Source organism: Notolabrus celidotus, chromosome 13 (genome assembly GCF_009762535.1).
Source record: "Notolabrus celidotus isolate fNotCel1 chromosome 13, fNotCel1.pri, whole genome shotgun sequence".
Taxonomy (NCBI): Eukaryota; Metazoa; Chordata; class Actinopteri; order Labriformes; family Labridae; genus Notolabrus; species Notolabrus celidotus.
The window spans coordinates 20,729,934-20,753,080 of NC_048284.1; the positions used below are offsets into that span (position 1 = coordinate 20,729,934).

General features: G+C 39.0%; 2 protein-coding genes across 2 annotated transcripts; one reads left to right on the forward strand and one right to left on the reverse strand.

Annotated features, from left to right (window-relative positions):
* The first annotated feature begins 5,069 nt into the window (after positions 1-5,069).
* chga (chromogranin A) lies at positions 5,070-15,718 on the forward strand. The gene is made up of 8 exons (XM_034699765.1): positions 5,070-5,395; positions 5,724-5,776; positions 6,772-6,865; positions 9,653-9,721; positions 9,807-9,890; positions 10,832-11,146; positions 12,714-13,132; positions 14,932-15,718. The coding sequence occupies exons 1-8, from the start codon at positions 5,329-5,331 to the stop codon at positions 15,013-15,015; spliced, it is 1,185 nt and encodes a 394-aa protein (XP_034555656.1). The 5' UTR covers positions 5,070-5,328; the 3' UTR covers positions 15,016-15,718.
* A 3,053-nt stretch (positions 15,719-18,771) lies between these two features.
* ccn2a (cellular communication network factor 2a) lies at positions 18,772-21,587 on the reverse strand. Its single transcript, XM_034698837.1, has 5 exons — positions 21,278-21,587; positions 20,872-21,088; positions 20,512-20,763; positions 20,189-20,400; positions 18,772-20,075 (listed from the first exon to the last, which is right to left on the reverse strand). The coding sequence occupies exons 1-5, from the start codon at positions 21,338-21,340 to the stop codon at positions 19,779-19,781; spliced, it is 1,041 nt and encodes a 346-aa protein (XP_034554728.1). The 5' UTR covers positions 21,341-21,587; the 3' UTR covers positions 18,772-19,778.
* Positions 21,588-23,147: the final 1,560 nt, after the last annotated feature.

The following is a 23,147-nucleotide window of genomic DNA, read 5'->3' on the forward strand; positions in this document are numbered from 1 at the left end:
GTAGGCTGCTGAAATGTGGTCTAAATCAGTTGTTCTCAAAGTGGGGTCCTGGGACCCCTGGGGGTCCGCGAACCATAGCGTGGGGGTCCGTGAAATAATTAAAATAAATTTCTGATAAATTATAAAATGTTGCTGTGTCATTAAAAACAGCATATATACCATTGTTAGGATACCATTTAGTGCCTCAAAGGGATATGTGAGTCTTGCTACTGTTAATTTTCTGAAAGCTTTTAAGATCAATTACTTGAAAAGTATAAATGCTGTTATGTTGAGTCCACAAGGAATTAAATGACCCTCTGTTTTAAAGTATACAAGTGGTATTTACATGATTCAAATTGAAGTGTTATCTGTTTATCACTAGAACAGGTCTGAAGTATTTAGATACTGTAAGGGGTCCCTGGCCCCAAAAAGTTTGAGAACCCCTGGTCTAAATAACATTAGTCCTGTCTGTAACAAAGCAAACAGCCATGGGAAGGCTTATGCAACCCCTGGTTATCCCTCTGGCCTGCTGCTCTGACCACACACCACACACTTCTTCCACAACTGTTATTAAAATCAATACATTTAAGATGTTTTAGGGAAAACTGTACAGGTTTGAACACACTTCTCAATATTAACCTCATTATTTTATATGAATAAAGTGTATCAATAAGAAAACCTTTGAGCTGTTCTTACATACATGCAATATTAAAATGATTACACTTTTCCCTAAGTGGGGTCCATATCTGCCAGTTTTTCAAATTGATTCCCCCAGTGGTGGATCAGTTTCTCTGTACCTCATAATCTCCTGACTGTCGGTTTTTTAAGTAAAATAAAAAAGTGTTTTGAAGTTTTTTTTAAAGCTGGTTATGAGAAAGGTATGACATTTCAGAGAGAATAAATTACAAATCACGTCTACTACATTAAAATTATTTTACCTGAGAGATTGACAGAGGTTAAATTCTTATTTCCATTTTCATGTGCAGTCACGCAGAGGGGCCCCACTTTCAAAGAGAGAGCCCTGATCCACTCATTGACATGATTTAAAGATGAAAAAGTGTTTTTCATCTTTATTTCCCACTGTGACTTTTCAAACCAGACATTGCAGACACACATCTGCTCTTTAGATCTCCAGGCTGCTGATGGCCCACTTTCACTCTGCTGTCCTTCAATAACTTCATTATCATGCACCGAGCACTAGAAGAGGAAAAGTAAGCCACCACAGGCGAACACAACAGCAAATATTACACATGATACTTGATGCTTAGCAGAGGAGTCATTGTTGTTTAACTGCACACAAATGATTCACATTGAACAAAAGTAGTCATGGTATATGATTACACAGTAAAGCTGATGTTTTATTCATGTGCTTCTCGGTAAAGAGCAAACAGCTCAGTTTGAATGTTCTCTGTTTAATGAGGATAACACACGAGCAGGTGCAAGCTGTATTTAGAGCAGCTCAGGTTACTTGAACAGAAATGTTCATTTAGCACTTGAATGGTGATACAAACCATACACTACGCACTTGGCATGGCTGGGTTGAGTTGTAAAGAGAAGAATAGGATGGTTCTCTGAAACTTGTTTTAAGGCAAACATGACGTACGTATAATGCGTGCAGAACCTAATGTACAATGACTGAATGGAAGAGGTTAATGTTAATATGTTGGCAGAACATTTTGAATAAATGTATATTCTCAGAAACTTGAGAATATACATATATTTTTCATTCTTATCACCCATATTTACTTCAATTAACTTCACACTTAAAGAGTATACTTCCTGTGTCCTCATTTTCTTCCGTTTCTCTTGAATGTTGCAGTGAAATGAATTTTAATCAGTCCCTTTAATCAAGCCCTTGGCTTTCATTAAAAACACATTATTGATTCAAAGAAAAGCTTCTTCTGGTTTAAACAAAGCTGTCGCTGGTTTATGCAGGACAAATATGGATGTGACGCAAATTGGTCTTTATTGTCTCTCTAAAAGCATAATGAGATCGGCAGGATCTCAGTGGAGAGTGGCCTGGGAAATTTGAAACAGCAAATAGTCCATCCCATCCCCAGGAAACATCTCTGTCTTTTATGTGAATGTATCAGTAACAAAAGAGAAAATATACCTCATAGAAGCATGTCCATCTCGGCCCCAGCACTTAGGAGGTAAAAGAAAGCAAACAACTCTACCCTGTTTCCTGAGGCTCTTACCTTTATGTAATGCTGATATTAAACATAATGTCAGTTATGCTTTGTGTATTTTGTTCATTTAAAGGTAGGCTTTATAAAATGCTGACCTTAAGTCAGTCTGTACATTCATTTATATTCCACAGACAAAACTTCATCCCACCTGAGAATCCATTCAGACAGAAAAGGGTATTTATGTTATGTATGTTGTAAGTTTATTTGTGTATGCGGTCATTTAGTGCAAAGGCTAAACAAAAAGAAATTCCATAGAAAGCAGGCGTCACAATGAGGTTATTAACACAACTCACAGTTTATATCCTACCTTCCTTACTTTATACAATAATATGTGTCATTATGATCAAATTGACCCTTTTTAAAGACTATTTTAGGTAATATATGCCTTCCAAACCAGCTAATGCACCATAAAAATCTGGGCAGCATGTAACAGAAGATGTGTTGTGTTAATTTATCAACATCACTTCATACAAACAAAACAAACAAACAAACAAACAAAAATTGTAAAATAAAATAAACAAAAATCTGTCATGTAAAACTATTGTATTTATGTTTAGGGCTTTCCAATGTACATTTAAAAAAAAGTTTTAACATGAATTTGAATGAAAAACGAGTGAGTTATCCTCATTGAACCATGATCTGTGAGAATTTAAGAACACCAATGGACTAAATCTTTATTTCAATGGTTTGTAATGGAGCTAAAAATTTGATTAAAAAAAATGTGTATTGGGATTCTTTGGGGTTCTGACACTTTTGGATAATTGAATATGCCCCGGGTCAAATTGACCCAGGAACATCATTGCTGTTCCTGAGAAACAAACATAACAGGAGGGTTTAGCTTCAGTAAGGAACATTTGGTTGGTCTTGATTTTGGCGCCCCCTCTGGACAAAAGGCTAAAACTTATCTCTTTGCAGATTTTGTCATGAACAGAACACCTTTAAGTTAAGATTTCTCTTGCTGCTTTCTTTACACTGTCAAATGTGTCTCTACATTTGCTGCGGGTAATGTTTCAGCATTGTGCTTTTCAATTGTGCTGTTTCGGTTCATGTGACACCCTTCCAAATGAGGAAAAAAGATCTAGAAGTGGCAATTTTTTGAAATCAGTATTAATTTCAGCTTGTTTCTCAACCAGATAAAAACTCCTCACAGGAGCTTTTAGCTTTGAGCTTAATGCTAATCAGCTAACAGGCTCACAGCATCAATGCTAACTTGCTGGTTTTAAGAAGATATAGCACAATTTTTCAAAACACAAAGTTAACACAAGCAAGTTAACAACTTGTAAGCCATGAATGAAAATTAGTACTGTTAATTAGTGTTTCACATTGACTATAAAATAGAAGTGAACTTATCACCAGCTTTACATTTCGGACAAGTCTCCTCTTGTTTTGGAGCCAAAGCTGAGACTAAACGGGTGGCACTTTGGTAAAGTTGGAGTTAAAGCTCCTGTTAAGAACTTTCTTTAATGATTTTTTCCTGCATGTTATAATTTTAACAAAAAAAATCTCATCATGCTTTATTATAATCTTGAAATGTATTATTCATCAAAACTTTTTGCAGTGGAAAATGTAAATAGAAGAGAAAATCAAGAGACATGATTAGTGAACACATGGGATGATGATACCGATTTGTCTTGACTGAGGAGGACACAATATGAGACAAAGACAGAAGCAGGTTTTGTTTTGTCACATTTAGTTGATTGACTTTGTGGAAAACATGCTTCAGTAATACAAACACAATACTTAAAAATGTTTTATCTGTAATTTTTACTTTCATGTTAACGTTGTGTAGCTATCCGCAATTACATGTATTCTATATAGGGTTGCAAAGGGGTGGAACATTTCTGGAAAGTTTCTGGTAAATTTCCATGGGAAGTTAAGCTGGGGAATTTGGGAAATATTCCAAATTGGAAACTTCCCATGGGAATATATGAGAAAAAATAACTGTGAATTAATTTAATGGAAAGGTATCATATCCAAGCATAAATATTTGTTTTGTACCATTCATCAAATTTGTTAAATATATTACCACATAATGTCATCAAAACTTACTTCACTTTGTGTAGTCCACAGGCTCAAATGTGTGGCTTCAATAGTCTTGTGCTCTGGGCTCAAAAGTGTGGACCATTTATTTAATTTATTTGTTTGTGTATGTGTATGTGGTTACATGTGTATGTATATAATGTGTGTGTATACATATATATGTGTGTATATATTTGTTTTTATTATTATTTGTTTTATTTTGTACATGTGTGGATGTAAGATGTGCTTAGTCCTCTATGTCTTTAATTAATGCACCTGGGATTTTTGTGTGTGTGTTCTGTATTGTATTTATACACATATATGTGACAATATGTGTATGAATGTTTATAAATGTATGTCTAAAGTTGTTGAAAATCAATAAAAGCAACGTTGGGATAAAAAAAAAAGTGTGGTCCAGGATTCTAGAAATCACCTGTGCATGTGATGGAGGAATGCACAGTGCATGTAGTGGACATGGTCTCAATAGCCCTGCAGTAAGCAGTGTGCTACGTGCATGTGATTGAGGAATAGCATAGATATTCAACTGTACTTGCATGAAATCTGGTTGTTTTAGTCAGGATTATGCTAAAATATATTTTCCCCAACTATATTTAAGTTCCCTATTAAGAACCAACCTTCAATTTAGTAAATTCCTGGTTCATTCCCGTTTATTCCCATGGAAAGTTTCCAACTTTGAAAATTCCCGGAATTTTGCAACCCTAATTCTATACGTAAACACGGTAAAGATAATGATGACATTAATAAATAAAATCACAAAGTTTATCATCGTTTGAACAGGAGCCACAACCTTCATTGTCAGGTAAGCTTGTCGCTACCTGCGCACGCCCTGGTCCCCACAGAGGTATAGGATCACATCAGGTACAGAGGTAATCGTTTGTCTCAGGATGATGTCACTTCCTCGCTCACATCGCACTATAAAAGCGCGTGCTGTTGCGGCGAGGTGTCTGTGAAGAGACCAGGGAGGACGATGCAGCAGCAGATTTAGCTCTCCAGAAATACTAAAAGGCGGCTAAGTTCAGAATGCATCTGTAACCCACCGACTTTTCTTTTTTTTTTTTGAGCTGAAAGTGAAACCTTCTGATAAAAGCTTCGCTATTTTCTTCTATTCCTGGAGAGCTCAATGCGCCTTGTATCCAACAAAATGATCGGGAAAGGACTGTTCATTCTGACAATACTGTCCAACTGCGGTAAGGAAATATTGAATGTGATTTAAGTTGATTTTTAATGATGAGCAGGTCTATTTCTTAGTGGAACCTGCAGTCAGAAGAGGTGTAACTGCATTGTTTCAGCACCAAGGACAGAGACCAACATGTCTTTAAATTGAGCTGCACCTTTGGCACATTCGGTCCCCTGTTACTGAAGCAGTGTGTGTGTGTGTGTACGTGTGTGTATGTGTGTGTGTGTGTGTGTGTGTGTTTTAGTAACAGGGAGAATAACATTAGAGCTGTAGGGATTAGACACAGATACAGCAGATACTGATGGATGATTCATGCTTTTTTCCTTTCTTTCTTGCAGTTCTGTCATTGCCAGTGACTCCAAGTCAGCTGGAGAATGAGGACGACGTACAGGTAAAGAATTATATAGGTATATGCAGTATCCACACTACATGATTATGATCATGATTATAATTATGATCATTTTTATAATTATGATTATAAATATTATCATACAAACAAACGCATTCATGTGATTGTATAAATAGCAGCAGATTAAAGTAATCTCATACTGTTGTATATTGAAATTGTAAGTTTAACCATTTTAAGATTAAATCTTTTCCTTGGTCTGTTTAGTCATTCTACTTTCCAAGCAGTGATTAGAAATATTTAATCTATGCCCTAAACTCCCTGAAGTTCCTTCTACAACAGGGGCAATCTTACTGTGACCTTGTTCCAATCAATAGATCCCATTCTGGAGCAATGGAGAGGCTCGTCCTCCATGATTTGGTACTGCTCCATTTCACAACTTGACTGAGAGAGAGAGAGAGAGAGAGAGAGAGAGAGAGAGAGAGAGAGAGAGAGAGAGAGAGAGAGAGAGTGAGAGAGATTGATTTGGGTATGGAGACATGGGAATAAAGAAGGGAGATGTGAGTGATGCGTAAAAGAGTGATGAGGGCTGTGCGATGGGACTATTTATGTTCAAAGATCTGGCAGGCATAACAAATAATATGGCTGAAAAATCATCAGGGATGCAGCATTGGCTCAAAATTAAGGGCACAATGGGAGTTTGAATGATTTTGATCTCTCATCTAAGAGACCCCTGTCTTTGAATTAGGGGTTGAGTAAGCACTGGAGCTGCTTTCAAAGAGAGGCTGATGAATTTTAATCCATAAACTGTGCAAATGTATTCCCATATAGCCCCAAACAAGCAGAGAAGTGCTTTATTACACCACAAGATCCTTGACTCATACTGAGTGTAGTAGCATCTTAGTTTACAGTAACATCTCTGACTCACCAAAGAAGCAATTTAAACAGTTTTTTCATCTTGTGAAGGATGCTCCAGGCAAATATCAGACTGTAGGAGGAAGCGTTTTTTGAGTCATGTTATGCGCTGTCTGTGTCTGCAGGTGATGAAATGCATTGTGGAGGCGTTGGCTGATGTTCTATCGAGGCCCCACCCCAACCCTGTCAGTCAGGAGTGTTTGGTCACACTGAGGACAGGTGAGCACCACCCAGGGAACAGCTGGGTCTTTGATAAAGTTCACTCTTTTTCTGATCCATGTTTTTAATAAATTTAAATTTTGTTCCTTTTAGAGAATATCTATCTTTATTATACATTTCACACAGCAAAGATTCACATGAGTGCTACATTTGACGGTTTAAAACAGGATGAAAACCTTTTTCTAAAACCACTGTTTTCACAAGTACATGATCAGCGAAGCTAAGGGTAACTAATGTACTGCTTTGTCCACAGGGGACGCTCATGTCAACACTAACCAAAAGTTCCAGGAGCTTTAATTTCCTTACATTTTGAATAAAGTGGTTTGTTAAACCTTCTATAATATTCATTATTTTTAAGCTTTAGCAAAGCTTATAAAGATTGAATAAAGTAATCTCATTTATATAACAAGGATTCCAAGTATGCAACTGATTTAAAGCTGCCTCTTAAAATTTGGCAACCTGAGCCCTTTTCCTTTACCTTGTCCATCATCATCTTCACCATCCTCACTTACATTCTCCTGTTAACTACAACAAGGACTAAAACAAATGCCCCCTCTCTCCTACATCAACAGCCGTCTAAAAGACCCACTAAGTACTTTCCTTCTTTATTGAGAGCAAAGTGTCAACATCATAAGAATAATGGATTGATTCAATGGCAGCTGGGTAAAAACCTGCTGGGTTATATACAGCAGGGTCACTATCCCTCGGTAGAAGCTATTCAGTTACATTGTGAATGTATTACCTTGAAGCTGTCCTTGTTGTAAAATCAATCAGAGCATTACTCACCAAGTATTCGTTACCGAGCAAGAGAGGGAAACTGAAAACCACCAGAGGGATGGATGGAGAGAGAGGGGAGAGATGAGAGGGAGTCAAAGTCAAGGAGAGAGAGGGAAAAAGGGAAATGGCAGGTGAGGCAGAAGACAGATCATGAGCAGATATTACAGCAAAGTAGTTGTCTTCTTTCTGCTTGCTGAGTACAGTATGCAGTGCCGTTTGTGGGTCAGCAGAAAGTCCACTGCTCACTGCTGTGGGGAGTCTCTGTAGGCCGAAATGATTAATTGTGCTCTTGCTTGGAAAGCAGTAAATTTCAGGGCAATTATCTGTGACGAACCACTGAAGCAAATTGCTGAGTCCTTTGAAAAGTGAAGGTGGAAGATGTATACCTGTGTTATACCCCCCACAGGATCCCATTAATACCTTTTCACTGTTATTTTGATTTCTTGGTATTCACCATACCTACACCATCGCCATTTTCTTCTAATGCTTCACTTAAAGGAGCTTAAATGCTGTTATTAGTAATGCTGTCTGTTCAAGGTTGTGTGTTGTGTAAACTGAATGATTCAGACAAATCATTTTAACTTCAAATCAAAATGACCTCAATCACTTCCTGATTTTTCACAATATATAAAGGCAGATAAAACAAATGGATGGACAGCAGGCCATATTTAAGTTTAAACAATGTATTTGATAAAATACAGCCACAGCATCCAATCCATCCTTAGCTAACATATTCTAGATAGTGTAACAGGCTTGAAGAGGAATGGCTTCAATTCATCTTTAACAATAATGTAGGCCAGGATTGTTCATTTCTTCAACTATCTATTATTTGGCTAGCTAAACTTTTAGCATAGCTCATCTATTTAGCAAGCCCACATAACAACAGTGCAATAGCTAACAGTATGTGAGCTTGGAGTTCATGTTTTTTGGCAAGTTTAATCATTAGCATAGCCTCTTCAGTAAGAAAGCTACCAAACAAACAAACAAACAAACAGTCCAATAGCCAGTGTTGATGTTAGCTAGGAGTTATAAGCTAACACACAAACACTGCAATAACTTACAGTAATGTTTGCAGAGAATTTATACCTTTCCTTTTGCATTGTGTAACACCAGTCCTGTTAGCAAAAGAGTGGTTGATGCTAATGCTAGCTGATGTCTTACTCTAGCTAATGAGCTTTTACATTTGTTGTACACTAGGGTTAGACCGATTATCGACCGGGCCAATTATCGGCGCCAATATTCAGCATTTTGACGCATATCAGCATTGGCCTTTTTAAAACTGGGTTATTTTGGCTCATTTCTCCCTGTAGTTTCTCATCACTGGGGACGACTACTAGTGATTAAAAACTCATACAACCCCACTAAAAAAAAAATATCCCTTTAAAACAAAGATAAGTGTAAGATTAACATTCAGTTATATTGACATTTTGGAAAAACTTTACTTACTGTAGAAAACTTTAGAGAGCTATTTATTTGTTTTAGTTTTCATTTAACTTTATAAGACATGCTGCTGATCCTGGGAGCTCCCAGCACTTATCGTTAGAATTTTAAAACAAAGATTGTCCATTGTCTAAGATAAAAAAAAACTTTAACATGTTGCAAATCTGAAAAGTTGTTTAATAAACATATGCTTAAAGGCAATTAAACTAAGTTAGGTGTTGGAGTTTGTATTATTAAAAATTTTGACGACAATATTTTCCCTTTTACCGCAAATGAATATCAGCTCCAAATATCGGTTATAGGCCTCCTTAGCCACTAATAACCGGTATCGGTATCTGCCCTGAAAAGCCATATTGGTCTATCACTATTATAAGCTACTAAAATGTTCACCATCTGTTGTTTTTTTCTGATTTGGAAGCTTTAAAATATCAATGGGTTTTTAAAATCCCTACATTAAAACAAGTAATTACCAGTAATACCACATGATTAGCCCTGAGAGCGAAGTCAGAGGGTACATGGCCAACATGTTTGCATTCATTGTGCTGCCTTTTTGTGGTTGCTTTTATGCAGATGACAAACTGGTTTCTATTCTTCGCCATCGTAACTTTTTGAAGGAGCTGCAGGAGATTGCTGTTAAAGGTGAGTCACAAAAAAAACCAGCGGGTGTGTCTTTACATTATTGTTTATATTGATATGAAGAAATGATAACTCATTCTAATCTCAGGTGGTCAAGACAGAGCTCAGCTGCAGAGAGAAGCTGGAGCTGACTCAACAACACAGAGTCCTCAGCCTGCAAGTGATGCTTCTGGTAAGTTTCTTCAGTTTTTTGTTGTTGAAAGACCCAAATACATAATCCACACCTTTCCTTGTTGTTTATTTCTTATTATAGTTTAGCATGTTCCAGTTTCGGGAACATCTAATCAAAATTTAAAATGCACCAGCTGTCAAAATGGTGTATGACTTGCATTGTTTCCCACTTTATGTTGTCGCCAAAGCAGGGCAGAGAAACAGTATGCTGAGGAGAATTTTAATTCTTGTTTGTTGTGGATAGAATTAGGACATAAACACAGTCCTATCACCCTAAAGGTCACGTGACATTTTGAAAGACAGTGCTAGACTTTCTGCAAAGCAAACACAAACAGTTGACATAGTAATACAAAAACATAAGAGGTAGAGCAAAATATGTCTGTTAAATAATGACCCATAATACATCTGAGTTTAATGACAAACTAAAAATGTATAAAACAATATAAAAAATATATATGTGGTTCATATTGTACTGAATTTTAAATATACTGTATATCTAAGGTAAATGTGTTCGACTCTGTGTGAAGAGAGTTAAACTTATAGATACACAAAACAGAAAAGTAGCAAACTCTTACATTTAGAAAACTAGGCATGTTTATAAACCATTTTTGATTTAAAAATTATTATAAGAATCCAGTTCATTGCGCAAAGAGCACACTTTTTCAAAGGTTCAGATGGCAAGGGAGAAAATATTTTGCTGTTACATGTTTTTACAAGGTTTTGATGAGACAAAGGGAGACATGTTTAGCATCATGTGAAACTGTACTTAAATCTATGAAGCTGATCCTGTACATATTTTAAAAAGCACAGATATTTAACTGTGACGACCCAAAATAATCCCAGCAGTTAACTTTTGTGCTTTCGTGTAAGCACCTTCTTTAAACATCACAGAAAAATCAATGCCTTCTAGTAAATTAAATTTCTCCCCCTCCCTGTGTGCAGATCGATCCATGTTGGAGGCTCTAGGAGGCCCTGGTGAGAGATCCATCCTGTCCCAGAAGAGGAGGACAGGACATGGAGTCGGAGAGGAAGAAAAGGATCACAGCCAGGAGGATGGAGAGTCACAGGAGGACAATAACATCACTGAAGAAGAGCAAGTCAAGAGGGAAAATGATGAGGGCCCTGGAAGTCACGTCTCTGAGTCTGAGGATGAGCGGAGTGAGGGAAAGGCTGAGAAGAGAGAGGAAGAAGAGGAGGGGAGTGATTTAAATTCACAGGAGAAATCAGAGGAGGGAAGCATGGCTGAGGAAAAAAAAGGCAAGTCAATCTTTCTGTTTATTTGTGTGCCTGTCTTTTGTTTGTTATAAAGCTTAGATGAATCAAACCACAGATGTTAAAGAAATAAAAAAGCATGCACATTTTTATTGAACAACAGCAGTGAAGTCATATTTTTCCTTTTTAATTAAAGTAGGAAATGACGTTGACTAAAGGCAGATGGCAGAATCTTGAGATAGGGAGTGTGCAAAAATATAAATTGCCTTTGCAGATAAAACAGTCTGCCACCACAGGACTGGTGATTGATTGAAGTGCTTCCATCTACATGATGAGTTCCCCCCCCTCCCCCACACCCAGCCCACAGCGGAGCAAGGCCAAACACGGCTGGCAAACTCACAGCACGCCAAGAGAAATGATTAAATGTGTACATGTCCCAGAATTCAAATGAGCCGTAGTGAATGGTAATGGCTGGCATTACTGGGGACATCCCCATATTTGCAGGGTCCAGTGTTCAGGTAACATTGGGAGAAATAGGTGAGGGTTATCTTTGCAGAATATGTATTTTAAGGTCATCTTTGTCCTTTTATTTGAAAGGACTTAAAAGAGACAGAGCTTTCCAGCAGACATTTTGAGGCTGTATTTTTTTTAATTTGATCAACTAAAGTAAAACAGTTCCATGTGAAATATCTGGGTTTCTCTTACACAGGACGTCAGGCTGCAAGCTAGGCTGCCATTGACATTAGCTCAGCATGTTTGTAGGTGCTTAGCTTGTTTAAAGGTTTGCATTCCCTCAGTGTGCTGAGCCAGGCTGTACAATAAAGACAGATCATACCCCTTTAGTTTATTTTTAGCAGTAGATAGCTGTAAAAAATGACAATATTGTGAGTTTTAACTGCACAGGTATTAGATGAGTACTTGGTACAGGCCCCTGAAGTCTTGCAAAGCTCATCATTTTGATATAGTGTGCACAAGTTGTCATTGTGCGCCTTCTATCCTGTACCCACCCTTCACAACGGAGAATAGAAAGTCATCAGTGAAGCAGTTGATTCTGCCGTCTCATGTGTGATGAACCAGGAATACATAAATATCCACTTTTGGTTCCAACACATCATTTATTCTGATAACAACAGTAACATATCAGGTCTCTTACAGCTATTTTGTCACTGTAGTAATGAGCTAAACAAAATGCTTTAACACAGATAGCAATAATATGGGATAGCATTGCTATACCACACTAGGATATAAAACGCTTTGCACCCTTGTATCAGGACTGCAATCAAGTTTACCCTTTTCTTTCTAAAGATCTCTCAACAGATCAATATTTATTTCTTCTCTGAAACAGCAGAGCTCAATAAAATATGCATACCTGCTCTTTTAAAAGGGAGCTTCAGCCAAACCATCTCATTGCTCCAGTCATGCTGTTAACTCCCATAAAGCATAGCTAGCAGTACTGCGGGTGAAGCTGCCAGCTGGCACCAAATATTTCATTACAAGAAGTGGATTCTTGCTGATTGTGGAGAGTCTGTTCTGTCGCTGGGCTGGTCGAGGTGTTTCAGTTCAAAACAGAATAAAAAAATGACTTTATTCTGTGTTTTTTTCAAATTCCCAGGTGCAAGATCGAGTGAAAAGACTGACGCACACAGGAACAAGTCAAAAGAGAACAAGTCAGATGAAGAAGATAAGGAAGAGGAAGATAAGAGATCAATGTTTCTCTCACATAGACAAGGGCAAAAACACCAGGTGGAGGAGGATAAAAAGGAGACAAAGAGAGGGGGTCTGGAGAGTGTAAAGCATTGGACCAAAAGAGGCAAGGCGATGTCACTGAGAAAGAAAGCAGTTGATAAGGAGCTCACAAGTGAGCAAGAAGTGCCACATCATTCGAAAGAGGTGTCAGAGGAAGTGGAGGAGAAGAAAAAAAGGAACACACAGAGGAGTCTGGAGGAGAAAGAGCTGCAGATGATCGCCAGAAGTGGACCTGTGGAGAGGAGGGGGTTGGAGGAAGAGGGCAGCGCCAGCCGAAAGTCAGAGGTGAGCTCTCAATCTACTTATCTAATCACAGGAATAACACATTTGATACTTTGGGGTAACAAAGTTGTCTTCTCATAAGCACAGTAATTAAGCACAGACTACACTGAAGAAGAAGATGTAGCATCATGTTTTTTTTTTAAATGAAGTCAATGCAGAGGTGCATTAAACCTTTTTTTTCTTATCTGATGGCCAGCAGAGGGTGACTGCACTGATTCAAACTGTTCAAAAGAGAGGGAACATTTACCCTTAACTGTTTAATATACTGTTAATTTTTTGACTCAGTTACACATCTCAACTCACTTTTAATGCAGTATGATGTTCATTTTGTAAATCAAGGGCCTATTTTGAGTATAAAGGTGATAAAATGTTGTTTGTTTTACTGATGTTGTGAAGTGACTAATTTCTTCGTTGTTTAAATGGAAAGTTAAAGTCCTTCTAATCAACCTGTCTGAAGGTAACAAAACAGTCAAAATGAGCACAATTGATTAAACATGGCTAAACACGGGAAGTATGTGATTCAATTATGTCAAACCTGTTTGCAGAGTGCGGCTAACCCTGACAGAGCTGGCACAGACAGCCTTCAGTCATCCTTAGGCTGGTTATTCATTGCTCAGGTCAAGTGGTTATTTGCCAGTTTAACCAGACACAGCCAACATACAGGTCTATCTCCAAGGTCTAGATCAGGGGTTCCCAAACTTTTCAGCTCGCGACCCCCAAAATACAGGTACCAAAGATTCGTGACCCCCCTGGAAGTGATTAAATGTTGTTTCATGCTTAATTTAGCTGGTCTGCAGAAAATTAAGCACCTACATGCACACCTGGCTGTATTTCCTGTGGTGCTGTGAGTTAACTTGCTGCTACTGATGCTTCTATTAATTCATTGTTATTCTGCAAGATTTTATTTGAAATTTAACGATTTTTGTCAATATTTTTGAGAATAATGGGTATATAGGCAACTTTAGATCATTTAAAAATGACAAACAATTCTGGAAGACATCTCACGACCCCAAATTAGTGTATCACGACCCCCCAGGGGGTCCAGACCCACACTTTGGGAACCACTGGTCTAGATAATACTGCCAAACTACAGGATGCCAGCTGCCATCTGTGCTTGTTTACATCCAGGTAGTAGAGCATTATAGCATTAAGGCAGTGGCCATTAAACAGAGTTACAGCCTTGGGTAGGCTGTAGCAAGGGGGCTGCACTGCTGCTGAGACACAATGTATGATTTTGGGCCTAAAATAATAAATAATATAATATTTTTTTAGCCTACCAGACATGCATATCACTAGTTTGTTCAAGGCACAGTTACCTGTGGCTGGCAGAGAGCTGACAATGCATACATTTTCTTTCACCCAAATGTGGTAAAAGCAAATAGGTAACATCATGGTGGCTAGCAGCTGCTCCTCTTTACATGTTGTAAACACATAATAACATGTTTGTTGCTGTACACTTTGCAGAAAGTGCAGGTAGTCTCCTGATTTTTCTGCAAAAAAAATGATGAAGCAGAATAGTTCCTAAAGCTGGAATCCCATTGAGATGCAAAATGTAGCAGCTGCTGCTTGGCAACATGTTCAAAAGCAACCACTTAGACAGTGATAGCTTAAAAGGCCACACACTGTTTCATATGTGTTCTGACAGTGAGGCTCAAAGAGGTGATTCTGGCTCTATGACTTCTGCTAATGGCCAAAACAGTTATACATGGAGGCTGTTGTGTGGACAGACTTTGCACATATTTATAATTGGTTGCTCTGTGAGTAACTTTTTCCCTCTTCCTATCCCCTCACCATGTCTACAGGAGCCAGAGATTGAAAGCTTGGCAGCCATCGAGTCAGAGCTTGAAAATGTTGCCCAGAAACTCCACGAGCTGCGGCGAGGCTGAGAGAGAGAGAGACGGGAGTAAAAGTTGACACTGCAGCCTCCTCTGCCTCTTCGTCCTCCTCCGCTTTACCAGCTGCCTGGTTTCCTCCGATAGAGCGTGTGAATATGTGACAAGATTTTATCTTTTGCTATTTCTCTGGAAGATGCCCTCTGGCACCAAACTGCTGCGGCCTCCCTTGTGACATCCTGTCCTTTACATAGATTAGTAAACAGTAGAGGTACATTGCACCTAGAGACATGCATACCAAAAACAAGAAACATTCAACTTGTGTGCAGTCTGCAGATAAAAAAGTAGAAGACATAGCAAGGGTCCTTTAGGAGAAATATTTCTGTCAGTGAAGATTGACAGCTTGTTTTCCTCTTCTCTCTGACAATCATCTCTTTCTCTCTGTCTCTCTGTACAAGATGTGTCTTGCCTGCTTTTCAAATCATTCTAACACGACACATTGATTTGTGTAAAAGGTTGAGGTAGATCCAGGTAAACACACACCAAAAAGGTGAGGTTGTACAATAACAGCATGTATACATGTACAAAGACTTTCTGTTAGGCTTACTTCAGAGATGCTAGCTTAGTGTAGATACAGCTGACTTAAATCAAGCAAAGGCAATAATTGAACATTTTTAGCAAATTAAAACTGGATTATGATCTTAACCTGTAATTAATTTATGTAAGAAAACCAATAAATTGCATTGCATTTATCTGGAAAGCTTTGTTTTTGTGTTTCTTTTTAAAGCCCATAAACTCACATGAATATACTGACTATGTATTATAGACTATAAAATTAGCATATTTTCACGTTTACAACTATGAAGGTGACTAATCGGGTGTTTTTGCAGCAACCTAGTACATATCACCAAATTTAATAGAAGCAAAGTTGGTTCAAACATGAATTACAAGATTTTAGATTAATTCAGTGCTGTATATTTATACAGTGTACTCTAACCCAGAGTCCACAGTGAAGCCAGCATCTCACTGTTACATTCATCATCACTGTAGTTGCAGTTGCACTTGTTGGTGTCTGTGGGCGATGGAAACATGATTCATCCCTCTGACACACAAGCAGTTTTTTTTATTTACAAGATAGTCACACTGTAACCTTTCGTTCTGGCATTAGAAATACATTGTGCTTTGGTTGTTACTATTAAGAAGAGCCAGACGAGTGAGATGTTAACAACTTTTGTATATTTGCATGGCAAATCTGTGAAATCTCTTCAGCTGACTGTAAGATTTAAAAATAGAAAGTGTACAGAGCAGAAACTGAAAATGTAATGCTCTGGTTTCTTTGGCAGTGTAGACACAGATGAATTATGTAAAGGTGTCTGTATGTTTTCCATCCAGCATCAATGCAAATATAGAATCTAGAAAGCCTGAATACACATTGTAATTTTATGAGGTTTCTCTCTGCATGAGAAGCTCAGTATTATTTGAAAGCACCAGTAATATAAAAGTGGTGGGAATGTTTGAATGACAGCCAAAAAATGGGTAACAAAAGGGTCAGCTTCAAGCTTGACACCTGTCTACTATTTTAGTAGACATCATATCGCAAGATATGTTTCATTAAGAGCTTTCTGCAGCTAAACATGAGGCTGTTTGACCAGCTGTTACAACTACTGAAAAAAAACAATTCACGAAAAAGATTTCTGGTGCATGATCCAGTGACGTGCTGCTGCAACACAAGGCTCAGTTTAGTGCCAGTTAGAGGTTGTGTCAACTGATGATCTGTCCGCCATTTTGACAGATAACATTACTGATGACGATACACTATACTACACAGTGCTGTTAATATGTGGGAAACCCCTCACAAATGTACAATAATAGAAGAAGCAACTGTTAAACAGAACTACTGTTACCCATAATCAGCATATATAAGACCTTCATGGCTAAACTTTATTTGAAATAAATTACTATCAGTTCAAACTATAGCAGCTTTATAATATCTAATCAAGAGTTCCAATATGTTCATGCCCACCACAGATGTGTTGTCCTTTAGTCTGACTTTAGGATAATACAGATATCCATCTAAAACATTTCTGCCTCAACAGCTCAGTGCTGGTATTGATCTGACGTTTGTGAAAGCTAAAGCTATCGCACACATGTTATGAGCATAGACTGTATAAAAAATGGATGTAGTATCCGTGACGTCACCCATCCGTTTCTGAAGCGCTGTTTGGAGGCCAATCATCAGCGGCAGCCATATTGCTGCTGTCGAGTGATTGTGACGTAAAGAGGCGGGCTTTGAGCCTCCTAGCCAACAGCTACAGTGTCCCCGCCTGTCAATCAAGTCAGCTGTGCCTCTCATTGGAAGACTTGTAATCTCAATATCTTCGAAATTGCAGCATTAGAAAGAAATTCATCCCCCCCTACAGTTTGTGCCGATCGAGAAATGAGCTATCCAGACTACACTCGTCTTTTGTACCAGGCTGTAAACATGTTTATTTCTGCTGTAAAGATCGGCTATTTTGAATTGATGTGTATGTGGTTTCCAGTACTTCCGGAGCCAGCCTCAAGTGGATCCTCAATGAACTGCAGTTTTTAGCACTTCCGCATTGGACTCATATTTTTAGACCGGAGGTTGCAGCTTGGTTATGAGCCAGTGATTGTGCAAGCTAACCCTAGCATACCTGTGCTAGCATACACGCTCCATAGCAGTTTGTTTAGAATAGTGAGCAGAAGCTAACATTAGCCAAACCTAACTGTTACTGTTGCTCCCCAGTGACAAATGCTTAGTTTTTTTAGGTTGTAATTTTTTGAAAGGTGTGCAGTTTATTTCTAACAATTATGCCGAACAAGAGAGGTGATTTCATTGTTTGTAGAGAGATTGATCAGCTGCAATCTTGACAAGGAGAAAGTGTAACCCAACCTCTAGTGTCAGTGTCTTATTGATCCCTCTTGGGCAAGATATACACTCCATGGAGAAGACCCACTCCCTATAAAGATAACCTATACAAAGTTAATTCTAAGGACTGAAAAACCCACAATAGTCCTTAAAGTCACAACATTCCTGTTTGTGTCTGAATGCCAAAAGAAGCAAAAGGAGTTATAAAAAATTCATGCCAACCCAGTGAAAAGGGCAGCAGATGGCAGCATTGAGACAGACTGACTTTTCAAAAGGTGAGTGGAGACAACAAGAGGGATTTGAAAGAGCACCAAGGTGACATTAAGACATTTCCTTTCTCTTCTTTTAAACCCACATTTATTTCCATCCTTGTTTTTTGGGAGAATATAGGGACAAACCAGCAAAAATGCTTTCAATCAATAACCATGTATTAACAGGTCGATTTTTGGACTGTATTCTGGATAGTATTATTATTTTTATATAACTAAAGTGTATTAATAAAACAATAATAAATGTATCATACATCTAAAGTGAAAGAACAAACCAATTTTATAGAGAGATGTTATATCAAAACTTAAAAGCTCACGTGTAACTGAGAGTCTCCCATGGCTGATTTGATTTATTTCCCCATTTTATCTTTCTCAGCTGCAGATCTGATGTAATGACTGAATGAGGTTATTTAACAGTCCTCTGGCTCCACAGTGATATTTGAGATCATAATTAATAAATGCCTGCTCTGTTTGAAATGTCAACATGAATGAATTATGAACCACTTATGCAGATAACAACAAGGAACCCCTGTGTACCTCTAGTTCCTAATGTTAGTGAATAGATATTTTCCTATATGTTGATGCTAAAATAAAATACTGATGAATAAAGATATTTTTCTAAAGTAAAGATAGAAAAGTGAGGAACAAATGTTTGTATAAAAAAATATAACAATTTATTTCCAACTACAAGGTGAAACATGTAACATTTTTGTCACACTTCTCAATAAAATAGTAAAAAATACTGTCGACAAAAAAAAATACACTATTGATACATTTTGAAGCACAGAACAAATTTGGCTTTAAATTAACTTAAACTGTACAAATATATACATAATTTACACATCAACAATAAAAAAGGAATGAAATAATTCTTCCAGTCTTTTCTTCTATTTTTGTACAAAATAGACATTTTGTTCTTATTGACACTTGCTTTCTTCCTCCTGACCTGAGTCAGTAAACGTCAACATGTCTTCTTTTTTTTCTCAGTGCCGTGGTAACGCCCACTGTGTTCAAATCTAACCCTAAACTCAGCACGCTGCTTGCTTTCTCATCCACATGCTGGGCGGAAACTCTGACCTTTCCTCCACTCTGTGAGCAGAGACAAGGCTGACATTCAGGCCTGCGCTAACACACACACACACACACACACACACATACAAAAACACACACACAAGGACACATTCAGACCTGTTTGGATAGGGGAACACTGGCCTGCTTTGGTCTGCGTGCTCCGTCTACAGCTGCTTAGAGTTTGCAGGTCTGGTCTGGGCTTGGAGGGGGGGAGGGAGGGAGGGGGAGTTATTAAACACCTCATTTAGAAAGGGGGTCATGGTTTAGATAAGGATAATGAATACAGTGAAAGGACGGGTCTGTAAAAGGGGACTCAAAGGGAATGGGCGGAAACCTGACAGTAGGTTTGTCAAAAATACAAGTTATAGTGCAGGAATCTCTTGGAGCTGCTATGCAACCCTCTGTCTGAGTCTATGCGGCTGATGCCAGCCATACAAAACACACAGACACTTACACAAGTGTCTCGACTACTTTTACAATGAGAACATGGCAAAATAAAATATTACACATAGATACTGAGCTGCAAAATGAGATGGAGTTCTGTTTGTTTTTCAAGTCATAAGCTGCGATCGTCCGTCAGTGGCTTTTTATGCCATGTCTCCCATCATCTTCTTGTAGTACATGGACTCGAAGATGTCATTCTCCCCTGGGCAGTTGTGGTGGCAGGCGCAGGACTTGATGAACATCATGTGCTTCTTCATCACCTGGCCGTCGGGGCATTTGAACTCCATGGGCAGGGTGGTGGTTCTGTGCGGGGTGCAGCAGCGGCCGTCCAAGCAGACACCGCAGAACTTTGGCCTGTAGGACTTTGTGGTGGTGCAGCCAGAGATCTCAAACTTCATGGGCTTGGAGAGTCTTGGAGTGCGGATACACTTCTTTCCTTTCTGCAGGAGGTAAACAAAGGGGAAAGCAACTTTATTAAGCATCCTTTGGCTTTCAAAATGTGAAATGATATCTTATGAGTTCTTGAAAGCAAGGCACTTTGACAAACACTCACCCTAATGCTCTGCTCCAGCTGTGACTCGCATGGTCGCACCATACACAACCGGGTCTGTTTCTCCAGGCGGCATTCACGGTTATCATTGGTGACCCTGGTGGAAATCCCGAGGCCACAAGTCTTTGAGCAAGCGCTCCATTCGGTTGTCTGAACCAGGCAGTTCTCCCTCATCATGGAGGGGTCTGGGCCATAGGTCTCCTCCTCTCTGTAGGCTGTGAACACAGGAGCAAACACCAGGTTAGAGAGGCCTATTTTCATATCTAATTTCAAAACCTTCACCGCTTTAAATAAAACTTATGATGCAGAAATGGAGACCAACTTACCGGCCAAAGCAGAGCCCATGAAGCTGTGTCTGTAGGGGGAATCACACTCCCACTCCTCGCAGCACTTGCCCGGCACCTTCACCCGCCTTGGCATGGGGCAGTCAGGGCTGGGCAGGCGGATGTCCATGGAGCAAAGAGGAACACAGCCAACGGCTCCATCCAAGCAGGTACACTGGTACTTGCAGCTGCTCTGGAAGCTCTCTCCACTCTTGTACACCATTCCTCCGAACACACAGGTGGCTCCATCTCGAGCTTTTGGAGAAAACAAGGTAAGAAGGTTAACATTTGGTCGGAAAATGTGTGTTTAACTTTCTAACTTCTGTCATGATTCACAGTATGTGATTATTTCCAGCGTCTCACCTGTACACACGCCTATGCGTCTGTTGATGGGGGCTCCAAAGTCACAGTTGAGGCCTTTGTGTGGGTCACAGACGTCTTTCTCTGTGCACAGCTCCCCCATCTGTTTGGCGCACACCCTGCAGCAGCCGCAGCCATCCAGCACCAGGCTCACACCTGGGGGGCACTGAGGGGGAGTGGAGGGGCACGAGCACTGGCTGCTGCACTCCTGACCGGCAGCCTGAACACAGAACGAGACACAAAGACATGCTTGGTTAGATATCATCTATACATCATCCCTACAAAGTGTTAAAGTTACACTTCTAGTACACAGAGAACACAATGTCCTTAAAGCTTGGGTTACAGCTTTACCCAAAAAGTTTGAATCAAAGACAACAGCAGTGTGACATCGAGAGTGTTTTTGACTTACCGTGTATGAAAGCATGATGCACAGGAAAGGCAACAAAATAATTTGCTTCATCCCAGCAGACATCGTTTCTTCCTTGTAGAAATAAAGTCTAGTTTCCTTAAGTCTGGTAGAGAAAGTCTTCCTTTAGTCTCAGGGTCTGAGCTTGAGAAACCTTTTCTGATCAAGTCGATCTCTTGTCTGGTTTTCTCTTAGCGTTTCTCCGCTGCTCCAGTCACAGGTTGTCCTTCTTCCTTTCTGTCTTGGTGAAAGCTAGAGTTTAGCTTCGGTAGAGGAGCTGATCTGAGTTCTGACTGCACAGCCCAGCTCCCTTTATACTCGCTGGCCCTCCCAACACGTCACTGGGGGCTGAATGGAGAGCCGGCCCTGGACAAACATGGACATACTTGGCATTCTTTCCTCGCTTCCTGACCCCCACTCCAGACATCCCACATTCCTGCTGTCTGAAGGCAAGGCTCTGCTGCTTGGGCCAAACAACACCATCTCTCTCAGAGCAGCTTTCATCTGGGATGGAAGGTTAAGTCTGGTTAGAGGCCTGGGACCCCACACTGGGAATTCCTGAAGACTGACTTCACAAACAGACAGCCAGTACCTATAAATATTAATTTAAAAAAAAAGACAGAACGACAAGTAAGAACAGCTCAAAAAGCTTTACATGAAAGAGGAAGAAAGGTTAAAAAACAACACGTAGAAGCTTATAAAAAGCATAAGTGTGCAATGATTAAATAAACCGATTGATGTGTTAGGAGTAGTTAAGACTTTAAGCCCACAACAGCATTCCTCAGCTTTAGTTCAAAGGCGCACAGACAGCCTATACTTTAGTAAATTAGCAGCACGCTGTAAGAAAAGGAAATTCATTTGAGTCATTAACTTGAGCTGATTATTTATCAAGTTCCTGCACACAGACTTGGCAGCCGCTGCAGTCTTCTGTGCTTGTGTGGTTACATCTGGGACACTGCAGCAGCATTTTTCTGCTCTGACATCAGCGGCTGAAGTGCAGCGCTAAGCACTTCACATAAAAACACAAAATAAGGACATTATGATCTGTTATGTATGAAAATAGAAATCTGATCATGACTACTTCCTCCATTCGTGCTTTATGATACATGTGAATGCCTAGTTATTTGTCCCTGATGCTTCCCCTCTGTGACTCAATGTTTACATCCGATGCAGACTCCTTTAAAACAGGAGTGCTGGAGGCAGTTTTAACACCCTGAACTAAAGTAGAAAAAATTATGTGAAAAACACCCCATTTCAAGATAGAGTCCTACAAAGTATCAAAATATTATAAGCACTGATTCTTCAGAAAATTGTCCCTTGTGACTGAAATATTGACATATTTAACATTGTTATGATGTTTACGCTCCTGAATCAATCCTCTAGTGGTATCTGTCTTCAGCACATAGAGATGATCTCATTACATTAGTTTCAAAGAAGGGGTCAAGTCTGGAAGGCAAAACTATGAACATTATTGGTCGTTAGATGATTAATGCCCAACAAATTTACATTGTAATTGTGGACTTGTCTTTTCTTTTCGCCTGTTTGTAAAATATGTCAAACATGAACTAAGGCTGTCAAAAGATCATCTTTCAAATTGCCATTACTAGGAAATTCCAATATTGATTAGCAATCAATCACATTTGCATTTGCAAAACTGTTTTTAGGTCCATATTAACAATACTAAAGCAATTCTTACCAGTGATTTCATTCGGAAATATACTGAATGGAATGAAATGTACTTTATGATCTTAATTTTTAGGTTTATTATCAAAACAAACTACACTGCTACACAAGCATGGTTTGAAACCATGACTTAGAGGTAGAAGACAGCCTCAGGATACTTATTTTTTTAAATACTGTGATCATTTTCATT

What these genes read in the sequence shown, in the direction of transcription:
- chga (XM_034699765.1), top strand. Translation starts at nt 5,329, where the DNA reads ATGCGCCTTGTATCCAACAAAATGATCGGGAAAGGACTGTTCATTCTG. An exon ending in TTTGGTCACACTGAGGACAG is followed by an intron (nt 6,866 to 9,652) that starts GTGAGCACCACC and finishes GCTTTTATGCAG; the next exon opens with ATGACAAACTGGTTTCTATT. An exon ending in GCAGGAGATTGCTGTTAAAG is followed by an intron (nt 9,722 to 9,806) that starts GTGAGTCACAAA and finishes TTCTAATCTCAG; the next exon opens with GTGGTCAAGACAGAGCTCAG.
- ccn2a (XM_034698837.1), bottom strand. Translation starts at nt 21,340, where the DNA reads ATGTCTGCTGGGATGAAGCAAATTATTTTGTTGCCTTTCCTGTGCATC. An exon ending in GCATCATGCTTTCATACACG is followed by an intron (nt 21,089 to 21,277) that starts GTAAGTCAAAAA and finishes TTCTGTGTTCAG; the next exon opens with GCTGCCGGTCAGGAGTGCAG. An exon ending in AGCTGGAGCAGAGCATTAGG is followed by an intron (nt 20,076 to 20,188) that starts GTGAGTGTTTGT and finishes TACCTCCTGCAG; the next exon opens with AAAGGAAAGAAGTGTATCCG.